At 37.4% G+C, this 16,284-nt stretch overlaps 1 protein-coding gene across 5 annotated transcripts in view; it reads left to right on the top strand.

Moving 5' to 3' along the window:
* CNOT4 (CCR4-NOT transcription complex subunit 4) overlaps positions 1-16,077 on the top strand; it is a 137,136-nt gene extending 121,059 nt beyond the window's left edge. For 3 of the 5 annotated variants that reach the window (XM_025464134.3, XM_025464132.3, XM_025464133.3), the window contains 2 exons: positions 13,780-13,992; positions 14,672-16,077. In XM_025464134.3, coding sequence (XP_025319919.1) covers positions 13,780-13,992; positions 14,672-14,973 — 515 coding nt within the window. In that variant the 3' untranslated portion in view covers positions 14,974-16,077. The remainder of the gene's footprint in view (positions 1-13,779; positions 13,993-14,671) is intronic. The other 2 variants (XM_025464136.3, XM_025464135.3) reach the window with 1 other exon arrangement.
* Positions 16,078-16,284: the final 207 nt, after the last annotated feature.

The raw sequence follows: 16,284 nt of genomic DNA, 5'->3' as shown, positions 1-16,284 counted from the left end.
GCATTTAAACAGAAAGCATAGTCTGAGTTTTGAAGTAAAGTAACAACCACTGCAACTGCGAAACGTTGAATTGGTAAAGATTTTTTGACCCTGTAAGACTGGTATTATCCACTTTCCCCAACTTCTGAGTTATTCTAGCTCTTTTAAAAATCATTTAATATTTCTAAACAATATGACTAAAATTCAGTGTTTTGCAAATATGTGTGACTTTTAATAGAATTTAAATTTTTTTTCACTGAAATGTTCTAGTTGAGTATAAAGCTTCAGGATATGGTGAAATAAGAATTGTTTCTAGTTTGAATTTGAGAATGTATTCACCTGATCCTTCCTTCCTTCCTTCCTTCCCTCCCTCCCTCCCAGTAGGGCTCCACATTGGTTGAGAATTGATTCTGTCAAGACTATCTTTGGCATTCTTTTTCAGATCCAACTCTAATAAATTGTAGATAAGGATGAACACTTAAATAAATGTATATTTTAAATGATTTTAAGCTAAGACCCCTTAGTGGACTGGTGGTGAGCATTTAAGTCTTTGAATTCATCAGGGTTTTTTGAAATGCTCATCTCCACAGGAGTATTCTCTTTTGTAGGTCTGGAAAGAATGTACTCTTATTAGGACTGCTGCTTTTTAAATTGAGACATTTGAGAATTGGAAGCACAAAAGTTTTTAATTTTCCCTAGCGTGAATAATAAAGAAGAAGAAACAGTAAAATAGTCTTATTTTTATAAATCACACATTTCATATAGCTAAAATAGCTAAATTACACAATATACATGCTTGTTTTGAAAATCAAAACTTGTTAAAGAATCCCAAACTTTAACAAAAATCTCTTGGTTTGTAAGTAGTCCAATGAGAAAGAACTCTTAAAGATGTGTGCTTGCTTGCTCTGTTGGGTTGGAAATGTTTGCCGCCACGAACATCGCCACAACTATGCCCATATCTGTTTGATTTAGTATAAGGTAATGAGAAAGCTATTTCATTTCCTGAAATTTTTTCTGATGTTAAGAAATAAAGCAAATTACTGTTTTAATAACTGAAATGATACTCTAAAAATAGAGCTCATACCTGGGTTATGAAGAATTTGTCAGTATCATGTTTCAGAACGTAAATAATTTTAGTCTTTTGGGGGGAATTTTTCTTTGCTTTAAATCCGTAAGATAGGAGCCATCTTTCAGAAAAGATGAGACTGAACTTCACTGGTAAAATAAGAGCTGTGTGATTAAATGGAGTAATAAAAACTGGGTTTGATGTTTCTTAATAACTTTTAGAAAATTTGGAAATCTTTTGATTTAGAAAACTATGAACATCAGAAATCTTTGGAATTCTGGTAGATACATAACCATATGGGGATTTGCTGCATAGGTAGCAAAATACTTTGGTTATGAATACAAGCCTGAAGAGGAACTAATACACCCTATAAAAGCATTTTATTGGCGCTGAACAATCAAAAACTGTCACTAACTGTTCACAATGGCCAGCCTCTAGTGAACCACTAAAGAAAAAACAACAGGCAGAGTGGCATCACATTTAGGAAAGAAGATAGAGATTGAGAAAATGTGTATTGAATGAAAGCTCCTGGTTGAGAGAGTGATATTGGTGTCTGATTACTTCTGGAGTCCTAGGTGTGCTTTGTGTTACATCTGTGGAAGCTTTTACTCAGATTCATCTGCACATGAGTTCTAACTTACCTCTTGGTTGTACTGTGGCTTTCTGCATTGATTCCCCTCTCCACTCCATGATCAGACCTTTTCCTTCTGTCTTCTTTATCTCTGAATTCTGGAGAGGTCAGCTCTTGACATTCACGTTTCTTCAATACCGTCCCCCCAAAACACATTCTCACAATTTTTTAAATGTCCCCTAATTACACTTTTCTTAACTCAAATTTCTCTTTTGTGATACTCATAAGTAAATAAATATGTAAATACATAAATACATAAATACGTAAATGAATATACATATGTGTTTGTATTGACATCTTACCCCTCAAACAGGCACCTACACACAATTCAGTCTTTTAAGGGCAACTTATAATTGTTAAAGAATTCTTTCTGTTGATAAAACCAAAATATATTTCCATAGGCAGTTATCATTTGTCTAGTAATTTCTAGAGGTAATAAAGCATCCTTAGGTCTTCCAACCATTTTACATTTACCATGGATTCTAGTTCTGTCTGTAGTCTAGTTCTCCTTTATACAATATTTTAGTTGGACAGTGAATGTTTTTCTTAAAATATAAAGCTCATGCTTTAATAATCCAGATGTGATCAGATAATCTATTTTTTCATTAAAACTATTCATACATATATTTGTATATCCCTTTGCAGTTCACAGAGTCCTTTTATAAAAATATCCTATGGGGTAGGATCATCTCTATTTTGCAAATGAAGAAACTGAGGCTCAAAGTGGTTATCACTTGCAGTTTGCCCATTGTCCTGCAATTGCTAATTTAGACATTGCACATCTATTTACAGGGTCCTTTTTTTTTTTTTTTTAAATTTATTTATGATAGTCACACAGAGAGAGAGAGAGGCAGAGACACAGGCAGAGGGAGAAGCAGGCTCCATGCACCGGGAGCCCGACGTGGGATTCGATCCTGGGTCTCCAGGATCGCGCCCTGGGCCAAAGGCAGGCGCTAAACCACTGCGCCACCCAGGGATCTCTATTTATAGGGTCTTAATGTTATCATTTTAGGAACTTTGTTACCCACTTGTCAGATATAAGCCTATTGAGTAAAACTGCTAGGCCCTTTTGTCATATGTATAGCTGGCTGGTTAGGTCTCTCATCCTGTACTTTCCTAATACATTTTTAAAAATCTGAATGTATATATCTATTAAATTTTGTGTTTGGATTTGATGTGGTTAGAGTATCACCATCTTCCAAGATTGTCTTATAAAAGAACTATGTGATTATAAAGAGATAGATAAATGTTATTAGTAACATTAATAGCATTTGTGTGAAGAATTTAGAGATTTTTAGTTGAATAATTGTAATTTTAATTACTGATTCTGTCATCTTTAGAATTGGTTCCATTTGCATATTTAAATTAACTTTGTAGGTTTTGCTGAGCTTGCTAAAAAGTATGGAGTCAAGGGAAGCAATATCACAGAAACTTATTTTTTAATTTTATTTGAATTCCAGTTAACATGCAGCGTAATATTAGTTTCAGGTGTACAGTATAGTAATTCAGTACTTCATACATGACCCTGTGCTCATTACAGGTGCACTCCTTAATCCCCATCACCTGTTTCACCCATCCCCACACCACCTCCTTTTTGGTAACCATCAGTTTGTTCTCTGTAGCTACAAATCTGTTTCTTGGTTTGTCTCCCCCTTTTTCCTTTTTGCTCATTTGTTTTGTTACTTAAATTCCACCTATGAGTGAAAGTGAAATCGTATGTATTTGTCTTTGACTTATTTCACTTAGCATAATACTATCTCCATCCATGTAGTTGCAAATGGCAAGCTTTCATTCTTTTTTATGACTGGGTAACATTCTATTGTATGTATATATGTATGTATATATCTTCTTTATTCATTCATTAATTGATGGGCACTTGGGCTAATTCCATATCATGGCCATGGCTATTGTAGATAATGCTGCCAAAAACATTGGGGTGCATGTATCCCTTTGAATTAGTATTTTTGTATCCTTTGGGTAAATACCCAGCAGTGCAATTGTTGGATCATAAAATAGTTCTGTATTTGTTTTTGAAGAACCTCAACACTGTTTGCCACAGTGGTGTACCAGTTTGTGTTCCCACCAACAGTGCAAGAGGGTTCCTTTTTTCTCTCCTTGCCAACACCTGTTATTTCTTGTGTTTTTGATTGTAGCCATTCTGACAGGTGTGAGGTGATACTTCATTGTGGTTTTGATTTGCATTTTCCTGACGATGAGTGATGTTGAGCATCTTTTCATGTGTCTGTTGGCCTTCTATATGCCTTCTTTAGAAAAATGTCTATTCGTGTCCTCTGCCCATTTTTCAATTGAATTATTTTTTTGGTTGAGTTTTATAAATTCCTTCTGTATTTTGGATACTAGCCCTTTATCAGATATGTAATTCGCAAAAATCTTCTCCCATTCTGTAAGTTGCCTTTTTGTTTTGTTGATTATTTGCTTTGATGTGCAAATGATTTTTATTTTGATGTAGTCCTAATAGTTTGTGTCTTTGTTTCCCTTCCCTTGGGAGACATATCTAGAAGGAAGTTGCTTGGCTGATGTGAAAGAAGTTACTGCCTGTGCTTTTTTTTAGAATTTTTGTGGGTTCAGGTCTCACGGGTCTTTAATCCATTTTGAATTTATTTTTGTGTTTGTTGTAAAAAGATGGTCCATTTCATTCTTTTGCATGTTGCTGTCCAGTTTTCCCAACACCATTGTTGAAGAGATTGTCTTCTTTCCATTGGATATTCTTTCTAGCTTTGTCAAAGATTATTTGGCCATATAATTATGAGTTCATTTCTGGATTTTCTGTTCTGTTCCTTTGGTCTATGTGCCCATTTTTGTGCCAACATCATACTGTTTTGATTACTACAGCTTTGTCATATAGCCTGATGTTGGAATTGTGGTGCCTCTCCAATCTTGAAAAAGAGATTGCTTTGGCCACTTCTTTTGTGGTTCCATGCAAATTTTAGGATTTTTGGTCTAGCTCTGTGAAAAATGTTGTTGGTATTTTGATAGGATTGTTTTGGGTACTATAGACATTTTAACAATATTTGTTCTTCCAGTCAATGACTGGAGGCCTATCAAGGCCTCTTTCCTGGAGTCTGTGAGCATGGATTGTCTTTCCATTCCTTTAACTTGTCTTCAGTTTCTTTCACTGATATTTCATAGTTCTCAGAGTATAGATCTTTCACTCTTTGATTAGGTTTATTCCTAGATACCTTATTGGTTTTGGTGCAATTGTAAATAGAATAGTATCACAGAAACTTTTAGGCTCACACACAGTAGCTTAAGTTCTATAAAAATTCATCTAAATATTGCTGTTATCCAGTGCTACACTTTACATCTTATCCCACAAGCTTACCATCAGAAGACTTATCAGAAACTGCTGTTTTCAAGATACATTATGGTTAGGAGGATATTCTAGAAAGCCCATCCAAATAATAAATAATTTTGATATTATGGATATGCATTTTGGCTCTCATCAGTCTGTTCCATTTGTTTTATGGAGTTGATGTGTCAGTGGGATGGGAAAGTAGCTGGTTTCAAAGTCTTTGAGTTTGGGCAGGCAGCAGAAGAAAGGGACCATGGGATAAAGAAGGAGGACATTTCCAATGGGAAACAATTGTCAATAGAAGCTGCCTCCATGACTACCTGTCCCACTTCAAAATTAAAGTTTACCTTCCTGTGTACTTCAGTTGGAAGGGAGCTAAGGTTCTAGCCAAAATGCTGCATATTATTATCCATTAAAAAATGTCCCCAAATGCAAACAATAGAGCAGTGGTGCTTGCTAAACCTGCCACTCATTTCTAAATCTGTTTTCATATTTTCCCAAGAACTAATTATAAGCATGTAGCTTCTAGAGTTTGACATTTTCTCCTTTTCTGGCACTCATCTTAGCAGTGGTTTTGTGATCACATCTGTGAGTATCAATTTCCTGGAATAGAATTCAATTTTCACCTAGATTTTAAAATCATTTAAATTGAGTGGATGTTCTTTTACGGTCTTTGCATCTTTACTGACTTAAAGTTCTCTTCTCCACATTGCTTAATCTGTCCTTTCTGGTTTGAGGATTGTGCTCTTTTTATGAAGAATATGGAAAGAAACAAAATGAAGATGGAACTGCATAGCCTTGCCTTCTTTTAGGGCTTAGCATTAAACAGGGTAAACAGTGGATTTTCTTAATTTTCTCCTATTTCAAACTTAGCTTTTTTTCACCTTCAACATTTTCCACAAGCTTCAGATCATTATATATTCTGATTTTAGTCTTCAAGGATTACTCTTATTATATACAGGTAGGTTTTTTACTCCATCCATCTTTTCTAAGCGTTCTTTTCAGCTCTAGTTCTATGTGATTCTCTTTGTTACAACTGATTTCTTTAGATTTCTCCCTAATCTCTTTATTACAATAATTTATTATTGCATAATCAGAAAGTCATATTTTAGCATCTTCTGTGGCTTATGAATCACTGACCCCTATAACTATGGGACCACTCTGAGGCATCGTTTTTTTTTTTTCCTTAGCCTTTTTTTTGGAAAAGGTGTTTTCTCCCAAACCTGGAAGCAAATGTTCAGGGCTGGTCATTTAGGAAACATTAAATATTTGTTGAAGTCCAGGTTTGGTAAGTGTTCACTGTATATAAAGCAGATTAAATCAAGGCCTCTTTCCTGGAGGAGCTCATAGTCAGTAGAAAAAAAGCTAACATATAAGGATTTGCAATGCACTGTGGTAATTGCAGAAATAGCCAGGATGCCTGTCATCCAAGAGCCCAAGTTATTCTCGTTTCTTGCCTCTGTAAATCCTAAATTTATGCCACAAATTCTTAGAGTTTCTAGTATGTTCACAACAGCCAACCAGTTCTCTGTAGGTCAGAAGTCCAGAGTATATGTTTCCCTTCTTTTTTCAACCTTGGGAAAGAGAGATTGTCAGAATGTCAGTTTGATCAGGTTTATCTTCTAGCAAATTCAGACCTCCGGTTAGAACCCCCCATTTCTGTGCTCCCCTGGATGATGAGTTCCCTCGATTGTCCTTAGATTGCCTCAGTGTTTTGTTCATAGTGCTTAGTTTTGTGTTCACTGGAATGCTTCCTTTGCACTTCCAATTTCAGATTTTATAGATTTCTTATATTTGATTTTTGCTCCTCCTATCCTTTAGCTCTTTTTCTCTTACATTCTGGTTCAGGTTCCACCTAACCCAGTCTGTAATGCTTCTGAGATGATTTTATCTTTTGCATTAACTTTTAAGTGTACTTTTTCCTCATTCTCTATATAGCTTTATATATATAGACATCTTTCCGTAAGTATTTTTCCTTTCTTTTTTTAATCCTTCTAAGACAACATCTGGATGTTTTCCTGGTTCTCAGTAGATAATCTGATTATCCCCTAGGACAGACTTATAGGAACATTCTAGAAGAAGAAGGCATACATTGTGCAAAACCCTATCCACTTATATTTTGAAATACTTCTGCTATATTTTAGATTGGCTGCTTCTGCTCTTCTCTGTTCTGCATGGAATGCCTGTGTCCTTTTCAAGATCAGCTTCTCAAGTCACCATTTACTCTGTATGCAGGATGGCAGACTAGTTCATTTTCTTCTTTATGCCCACAGGACTTTGTTCATACTGGAAGAGCATTTAGTACCACCCAAGCATTCCTTATTTAATTTTGGTGCAGTGGATTTTTAAAAAGTGCACATACACTTCAAAGATGATTGAAAACGTCATTATAGTGGCTCCTTTCCCTCAGTTTACATGCAGAAAAGCCTTTTGGCCCCCAAACCTAGCTGATTCCTGCTTTCAGAAAGATTTGCATCTCTTTGGAAAGAATGATGTGGTTCATAGCATTATACAGATATGAATTAAACAGGCTTCTTAGGGGAAAGTGATTTTTCAGCTCTTCTCAAGTTGGATCTTTGATTCAGCAGTTATCTTAAGGCCCATCAAGTTTCTAAGACAGCACCATGCTGAAGGATATAGAAAATATGCCCTTGGCCCCTGCAGTGGAGTTGAGAGGTGTGAGGAGGGGTGAACAGCAGCCATAGTGGGGTCACAGCAGTTTGCTATCCAGTGAGTGTGGTTCAAGCCACAGGTGCAGTTCTAAAATGATCTAAGTGGCAGAGAAAAGACTTAAACTTTTGGAAGATTGAATAAAAACTAAGTAGAAGAGATCAGGAAAGCATTCTAGATAGGGAGAAAAGCACAAAGTAAAGGCAGAGTCCAGGAAACCCAGACCATATTTAGCTGACTCTCATGGCCTCTCTTTTCCTGTTCGTGTCATTTCTGTTTCCTTCTATTAATAACAATAAATTTGGTTGTTTTTTTAATTAATACTTTTTCAAGTTCTTCTGTTCTCAGAATTTCTTTTCACTTGTGTTCTTAGGATTTTTCATTTAGTTTCATCTCTACTTTCAAGTCTATTAAATCCAAGATTTTGTGCCCCAGTAAATGGGGCAGTTAATAAGCATAATAATAAGCATAATCCTAGAAATTTGAATGTCATTTTTTAAAAGTAGAATAACATTTTATCACAAACCTGTAAGAATTTGTTCACAAAATAGTCATTTTCCCTGCAAATTTTAGCTTATAAATTGAAATTATTTCTGTGGCTCACCTAAAAAGTATAGCATGCTGTTAAGATAAATCTGTCTGTCAAGTTCTGGTAGGAGAAATTTTGTATGCTCTTTAAAGTTTGGTTTAACACGTAAAGATAAGCATAGTTCATTTGTGTTTGAGTTGCTTCGAGATATGTTGTTGAAGTTGGAGAAAGTTGAGGATTTCTTAAAATCCTCAACTGATGGAGATGCACGCCATCCAAAACTGATAGGAAATCATATGTAACAGGATGATGTAGGGTGGGAAGGTGCTGCAGAGAGGGGCAGCAGAGCCTGAGATAAGATGACGGTGTGTCCTTCTAAAAATACACGAGTGTTTGAGAATTTAACTGGCAAGGAGTAACCATAATGGGAACTAAATTTCAAATGTACAGTTCCAAGAAAGATTTGTTTCACTAAGTAACCTAGCCACTGGAGGGAGCCTTTGAACTGTAAGGAACAGCAGTAAAGGAAAGGAAGATCAAAGCTTTGATTGAAGCTTTTTGAGAAATAAGATCAGGTTGCCAATTGGGCTTTGAGGAGTAACCATGAGATGAGGCTTAAAAACTGAAGAGCAGAATAAACTTCTCTGGCATACTTGGGCTTCTCGGTGACTGCTGCCCAGTTGGGGCGGGTTTGACCACTAAGAGAAATTTAACTGGAAATTCGAGAGATCTCTGGCCATAGGGACTACAGTTAAGAATGGAGTAGCCTCAGGTGAGTATGTGGGCCAGTTGTCCCTAGCAAACATGAAAGTGGAGAAATTGGTGGATTTGTGAATGTAGCTGTATTTAGCCTGCTGAATTCATAAGGCCCATGTGTTGATAGAGAAAACACCTTGTAGACGTAGTGCCAAAAAGAAGGTAAGAGGCCCCATTTCCAAGAGGAAACAGAAAATCCTGACCTGGTAATTAGAGAAAACGAATATTTGGGATGGCCTTTTGTTTTCAGGTTCCCATTATGTGTGTTTTATCTCACCGTGTTGTTACTACAGATCTTCTGTCTTCATGCTTAGCAGCAGGTATTGTTGTCTGAATGCAGTCTTTACATGGCACCCTAGTATATGACGCAGATGAAAGCAGGGTGGGAGGAAGATGTGTTGTCCTAGGGCCCTATCCCCTCAGCTTCCTCCCCAGGGGCTCCTGAGATGGTTTTGCAGCCTGAAACGAATTTAAAAATCAGTCTTTTCAGGTGAAGATTTTATGCAAACTGGAAACCAATGACAACTTATAAAGATCAGGTTTTCCCAGTTTTGCTTTCTGTAGCAGGGTTTTGCATTTCATAATGATTAACACATTGCAGTTAATCTGAGGAACAGAAAGGAGAGAAACCCACTCAGCCGCTGTAGTGCTATGTGTTCTTGCCTAAGCCCTTCATCTTTTCCTGCTTTGATTTTCTGTGAAAGATCTGATGTCAGGATACAGCTTAATTTTATCTTATAATACAGTTGACCCTTGAACAATGTAGGAGTTAGAGGCACCGAAAAGGGAAAATATGTTTAATATAAATATTAAAATATATTTTAAATGTTATATCTAATAGAATTGTTAAAACATACTTACCATAAATGTTAAAATATATTTAATAAAGCTGTACTGAAAAAAAATCCACATGTAAATAGACCCGTGCAGTTCAAACCCACATTGCGTCAAGGTCAACTATGGAGCCATTACGAATAAAAATGTCTTTCTCTATACATCCTGCTTTGTAGTTGGACTAGTCTAGTGTTATGTAAAAATACCAAAAATCGTTTCAACCTGTTATGGATATTTGAAGCTCAGGGTGTCTATGCAGTAAGTAAAACTACTTCATGAATGAATAATTGCTCCTGTTTACCCCGTAGACATTTCTGCACGTGTGCCTCCATGACCTCTCTCTTTACTAAACTTTATAGCATTTTATTAATCACATACAACCAGGTGACATTTATTCTGTTGCTCTTCCAGATTGTAGTTGTTGAACTTTTCTTGTCTGTACATTGTCTCAATGTCTCAACTTTAAACTCCTTGCAACAAGAGGCAAAATTGAAGTTTTTTGTTCTCCTTGCATACTGTCCACCTTCAGCAAATAGCTGCCTTGATTTTTATCTTGGCGGTCTTAACACATACGTTTTATAAGTTGTCAACTTGCTTAGTGTGTGGTGACCAGTGTGTTACGGACTGGGTGTTAGGTAATCAGCAAGCTGGCCGAATTTTAAACAGAATGTCTTCTTTGTGGTATTCTGACCCAGGAAAACTGATAGTATACTGAGACTTCTTACACAATGGCATATGAGAATGTGATATCTGGCACCTTGAAGGTGTTTTAAATTTTATGTCTTTGAGTTCTATACTGAAAAATAAACCCACGACAAACAACTTGACCTGCTTTCCTGCCCTCAAATTATTTAGACCCAAAAATAGTGTTTTGTTGTACATACTTGAAAATCATAAATTAAAATTAGTTTTTTAACCTTATAAAACATTTAAATGTTATTAGCAATCCTTTAAAAATATACAGTTCTGAGTATGTTATACTACAATTAATACATTAAAAATCAAACAGTATCATTTCTAATATAAAATATGTTCAGAAACTTGATTTTCATTGTGCTCTGCTTGTAGAAAGTGTAAGATGCTTTCCCATATCCTATTTGTCTTTACAATATTTTGGTGGTGAGAAGGCTTATTATTATTTATGTCGACTCGCTAGTCCCTTTGTGAAGATGCTGGATGTTATCCCTTCATGCCCCAGGAGAGTGTTTGTACAGAGCCAGTTTCTGGCAAGTGAGGAGTCCCCTGCCTCAGCTTTTTGGAAAGTTTACTGTCTGTTCAGTATTGAGTACTGATAAACAACTATTGTTAGGCATTTATCAAGTAATAAATGGGCTTCAGATTGCTTTCTCTTCTCTCATTTTGTTCCTACAAGAGAGTAAGGCAGATGTTACTCCTGCTTATGAAATAAGAGCCTGGGATATTAAGAGACTTACTTATATGCCTTTGGCTGTATTACTTACCAGTGTAGAGCTGACTTACACAGTCCATCTGCAATTTTCAGCCCAGTATTTTTTCCATTAGACCTACTGACTCATACATTCTGAGTTGCACCCCACTGTGAAGTCCTGTATCAAGAAAGGGAAATGAAGTTGCATCAAGTTGAGTTCAGTGGTCAAAGTTCTGGTACTATTTTAAAGAAACTGAGTGGAGACTGCAGAGTTCTTATATATCCCCTACCCATGCACAAATGTCTTTTGATTTTGTTGCAATATTAACTTTCAAATAAACTTTATATAAATGCAAATATTATGTTAATGCAAAATTAGGGATTCCTTAGTTCCAGTTCTCACTAAATGTAAAGCAAAAGTGAGGAGAACATTGGTATTACTGAGTTATGGGGTATTTTCTTTTTCTCAATTCAGTGGAAAAGAGGGACTCAAATCATCTGCATAGGCTTCTTATTTTGGCTACCTAGTTCAAGAGTATTAATCTTCTTCAGAATTTTCCCATGTAGTTATACATCATCTTTTTATGTCACCTGGGAAGCTTTCCTTGTTTAGAGTTCAGTTTCTGGCTAATTGAAAACCATTTTAAGTTATTCTTTCTGTCTGACAGTTGGACTACTTTAAAGGTTAGAATGTGGCACAGCCACCAAAACTTCCTGGAGTAGAGGGTATTTCAGAACTTTGTTGGTGTGATCTTGTTAGTGCCTCGTGCACTTAGAGCCAGAGTGAAAATGATGATTGCGTTGTTGATTTAGAAATCCCCCTCTCCAACCCCTGACTTGGCTTCAGAGCCCAGTTTGTTTCTTCAGCCCAACCATTTCTCTGTCCTGCTAATCATGGGCAGTGGACATACCATAATGTTGCTGTGTTTCTTTTTTGCCTCTTTTTAGTCATGGGTCTTATCTGACACATTAAAAAAAAAAAATCAGTTAATAGTTTGTACGGTGTAGATCAAGAGAGAGAGCTAGGTGTTTAAAAAAAAAAACAAAAAAAAAAAACAGGGTCTGGGTTGAAGTCCTTACTATACCAGTTCTGGAATCTTGAGCAAGTTATTCAGGAGTGTATTTCCCTTACCTGTCAAATGAAGATGATTCTCCCCTCCTCTGCCTACCCCACAACGTGAGGTCAGATGAGATAATAATTGACTACGAGTGAGCCTCAAGAACTGTACAGCTCAGTGCAGATGTAAGTAGGATGCAGACAAAAGGAGGAGCCTTAGGAAACTGCATTGATCATGCAAGGAAAGTAGGTTCGAAGAATTCATTCTCCCTTATCTTGACTTGTCTGTATGGTGTAGATGGCCTCTTCTTCATCTTAGTAATTCAGGGATGACTTTTTTGGATTGGGTTGCAGCGGGGTTTTTTGTAGGTTTTTTTGTTTTTTTGTGGGTTTTTTTGTCTTTTTATAAATAAGGTCAGTTGGGTAAGTGCTGCACTTGCTGAAATGTGATACCATTTGGCATAGAACAGTAACTGGTGCAGAGCGAAATGATAAAAAGAAAATTCTGAATTCACCAAATAGCATAGACTGCCTGATAAAATACCACCACCTTCTTCATCATCATCATCATCATCATGATCATCATCATCATCATGTGGTGATTGCTAATCAGTTCTCTATGGTCTTCTCAAAAACCCCAGTTAATAGTTTGACCTACATTCCTATTTCCAATAAAAGTTACCCTAGTAGCTATGCTTCACGATTTCGCCTCCAATCACTTATTTACAATATGTGGATTCTGGATGTTAGTAGGTCAAGTTAGTTTAGCCACAATTTATAAAAAGCCTTTTTTACATTGATAGTGCCTTACCATGTAAGATACACTATTCATAAAAGGAACCAGAGAACTAACTGTAGGACTCCAGGACTTGAGTTTTAAAGGATAGGTAGCACTGCTGGAAGAGAATAGGCCGACTGTGCTGGAAATAATCCCATCTGAAAGGTAGCTTAGCCCCTGCCTCCTCGGCTTTCATGACTAATGGAAAAACTCCTTTCAAATTCGAAAGTCTATTCATTCCTGCCTTCTCCTCTGAAATGCATTACCAGTTTTATCATCAGGAAGAACTTGATTATTTTTCCTTTCCTATTGGCTTATGTTTATTCTTCCTAAAATGACTTTTCTTGAATTTAACGGGCTCAGAAATGAGTTCCTGTATTGAGCTTTGCAGGCTTGATAGCGTAAATCAGCTCAACTGGCTAAATGCCTCGCTAACTGAAACTTCCTAATGTAGCTGGAACTCACTTGTGCTCTTGAGCGTGGAGTCTTTAAAGTGGATTATTGATTTACCAGCGCAAGATGGTGAAGTGTCTCTAAGGAAGGACAAGACACTCCCTCTCCTGATCCTTGAGCAAGTCTTTCCTTGCTGATTTCAGGGGCTCTGAGCTATGAGCAAAATCCTAACCATGTTTATCTCGCTAGGACAACCCATCCTAAATGCTCAGTAAAGAAAGAATAATTCTTCTCCCACTTAACCACTAAAGAACAACATATGTTTCTAACGTCAGCTTTTTATTTTTTTTTTTTATCTTTCATTTTTTTGTTGGTAAATCTCCCAGACAACAGCAGTTCTGTAGAGAGTTTAAATATGAAGGAATGGCAGGACGGGCTAAGGGCACTTCTACCCAACATTAACATCAACTTTGGTGGACTGCCCAATTCTTCCTCCCCCTCCAACGCCAACCACAGTGCACCAACGTCCAACCCTGCCACCACCGACAGCCTGAGTTGGGACAGCCCTGGCAGCTGGACAGACCCAGCCATCATCACAGGTAACTTTCTCCCTCCTTCAGCTCCACTGACTGCCATCCGTTTGGTTTTTAGCACCAATTAAATAAAAACAGAGGTCTCTTCAGCATAAGCTTCTCTTCACAAAGCCGCAAGCGTGGGGTGGCCGGCTTCGCTCTCTGGGGTCGTGCAGTCTCTGCTAACTGTCGGCCTAGTTGTAGAACAAGGCACTTGGCGCCTAGGTTGGTTCTTGGGTGTGAGTAGGTGCTCATGTCTGGCAGCATGTGTGTATTTTTCAGGTCTCAAAGTACAAAAGGATCTGACTTACCTTTTAAAGGAACATACTCCACTTTTTAAAATAAAGCTCTCTATTATAAGGCTCTCTTGTTTACGTATCCCTGTCAGAGAAGGAGAAGCGCAGCTGGGGAATGACGGTGTCCAACTCTGGGGACTCGGTTTTGCCGCTCTGCCTCTGTGACAGTGGGGGACGGTGTCTATATAGTTGAAGAGGAGGCATGGGTTTCTGGCACAATGAATCATCCGTGGAAGGGGGGAGGATCAAAAAGAACATAACATTCAAAAGGTCTTGTTTGGAAGGAATCTAAGACTCTAATTTTTCTCTTTTTGGATAAATGAATCACCTTAAAAATTCTGTTTGTTGGATTTCTGGTTCTTTCTGCACAAACTCACCATTTTCCCTTTTGTTTTCTTTTCTCTCCACAGGTATTCCAGCAACTTCAGGAAACAGTTTAGACTCTCTTCAAGATGACAATCCTCCACACTGGCTAAAATCCCTTCAGGCCCTCACAGAGATGGACGGCCCCAGTGCTGCTCCATCACAGACCCACCACAGCGCCCCCTTCAGCACACAGATCCCTCTGCACAGAGCCAGTTGGAATCCCTACCCTCCTCCTTCAAATCCTTCCAGCTTTCACTCCCCACCCCCAGGCTTTCAGACAGCCTTCAGACCCCCCAGCAAAACCCCCACAGATTTACTACAGAGTTCCACACTGGACCGCCATTAGGGAAAGAGGAGAAACCATTAGAAAATGCAGGATTTGTCCCACCCTGTTTTCTCCCTCTTGGCCCATCCACAGCTCCCTTCTCATCTCTTATGTTCTGAAGAATCCAGTTCCTGATCAATTTTTTTTCTCCCCACCCCCAGATGCAATGCGATCACAGGGTCATTACCATCTTTTTTTGTTTTTATTGTAAAAGTTTCTGTTGATCCAGCATTTGAGTGACACTGTTGAATGTTTCCTAAAAATGCCTTTTTTTAAGGAGGGGAAAAAAAAAATCAAAGGGCAGTCTCAATATTTAGAAAATTACCGTCTGTCTGTTGCGCATAATAATGACATAATCTGCTTAGCAGAAAATGACGATTAATCTTTAGGAAAGGTCAAGTAAGTGCATTATCAACTGCAGAAATTTGAAAACCAGGTTAATTGAAATGCGATTGCTAAGTGCACGGGGGGAAAGCAGTGGTCCTGGCATCCATCTTGTATTCAACTTATCACTATTGCAGGGAAAAATGCTTTTCATTTAATTTAATTTCTAAATCTTTTGGCAAGTTGATGGAGAGGACTCGATTGTGTCGTTAAGCAAGAGAAGTTATTGGAAGTTGACAGAAAGACAAATTGATATGTAGTAGTAACTGGCCTATTGCTAAAGAGTTTATAAGGAGGGGAGAAGTGATTTTTTTTTTTTAAAGGAGAAAAAAAATTTTTGGCTTTAGATTCAAAGTAAATCCAGACGTTTTAAAGAAAAAAAGTATTCACAGATTTAATACCTATGCATAACATAAGAGCTGAAATAGAAATGATTTCTTCAGTCTTTCTCCTCTGTCAGAATCTTTTTTTCTTTTACCTTAAATTCACCTGACTGTGCACTCTGAGATAGCACTGCTCTGGGGCCATCTGATCACCATCAGGAGCAAATCTCTGACCTCCTTGCCTGCAGCTTTTACTTAACCCTGTAGTTTCTGGACGTTTGTGCAGTATTGAAAAGACAGGAGAAAAGAAAACAGAAACCTGGTTATAACCTGACGCTAAAACTAAAAACAAGGAAATGTACCTCTTTCTTCAGAATTAAAACTAAAATCTTAAATAAAACAGAAAACTTGATGATGACCCTTGGGTTGTTCTTGTTTTTGTTTTTCCATTTTGTGGTATGTGAGTTTGAAACATTTTGGACAGCTGTCATCAGATATTTCCATCGATTTTACATGTTCAACACCAGGAAAAATGGTACAGAAGAAGAAATGAGGAAAAGAACTCGTCTTATTGTCAGTCTTTGCCATCTTTGAAGATCAACCCATCTTGTCCTCAAGAGTTCTC

Source organism: Canis lupus, chromosome 16 (assembly GCF_003254725.2).
Source record: "Canis lupus dingo isolate Sandy chromosome 16, ASM325472v2, whole genome shotgun sequence".
NCBI lineage: Eukaryota > Metazoa > Chordata > Mammalia > Carnivora > Canidae > Canis > Canis lupus.
This window is presented reverse-complemented; position numbering and strand designations above follow the sequence as displayed.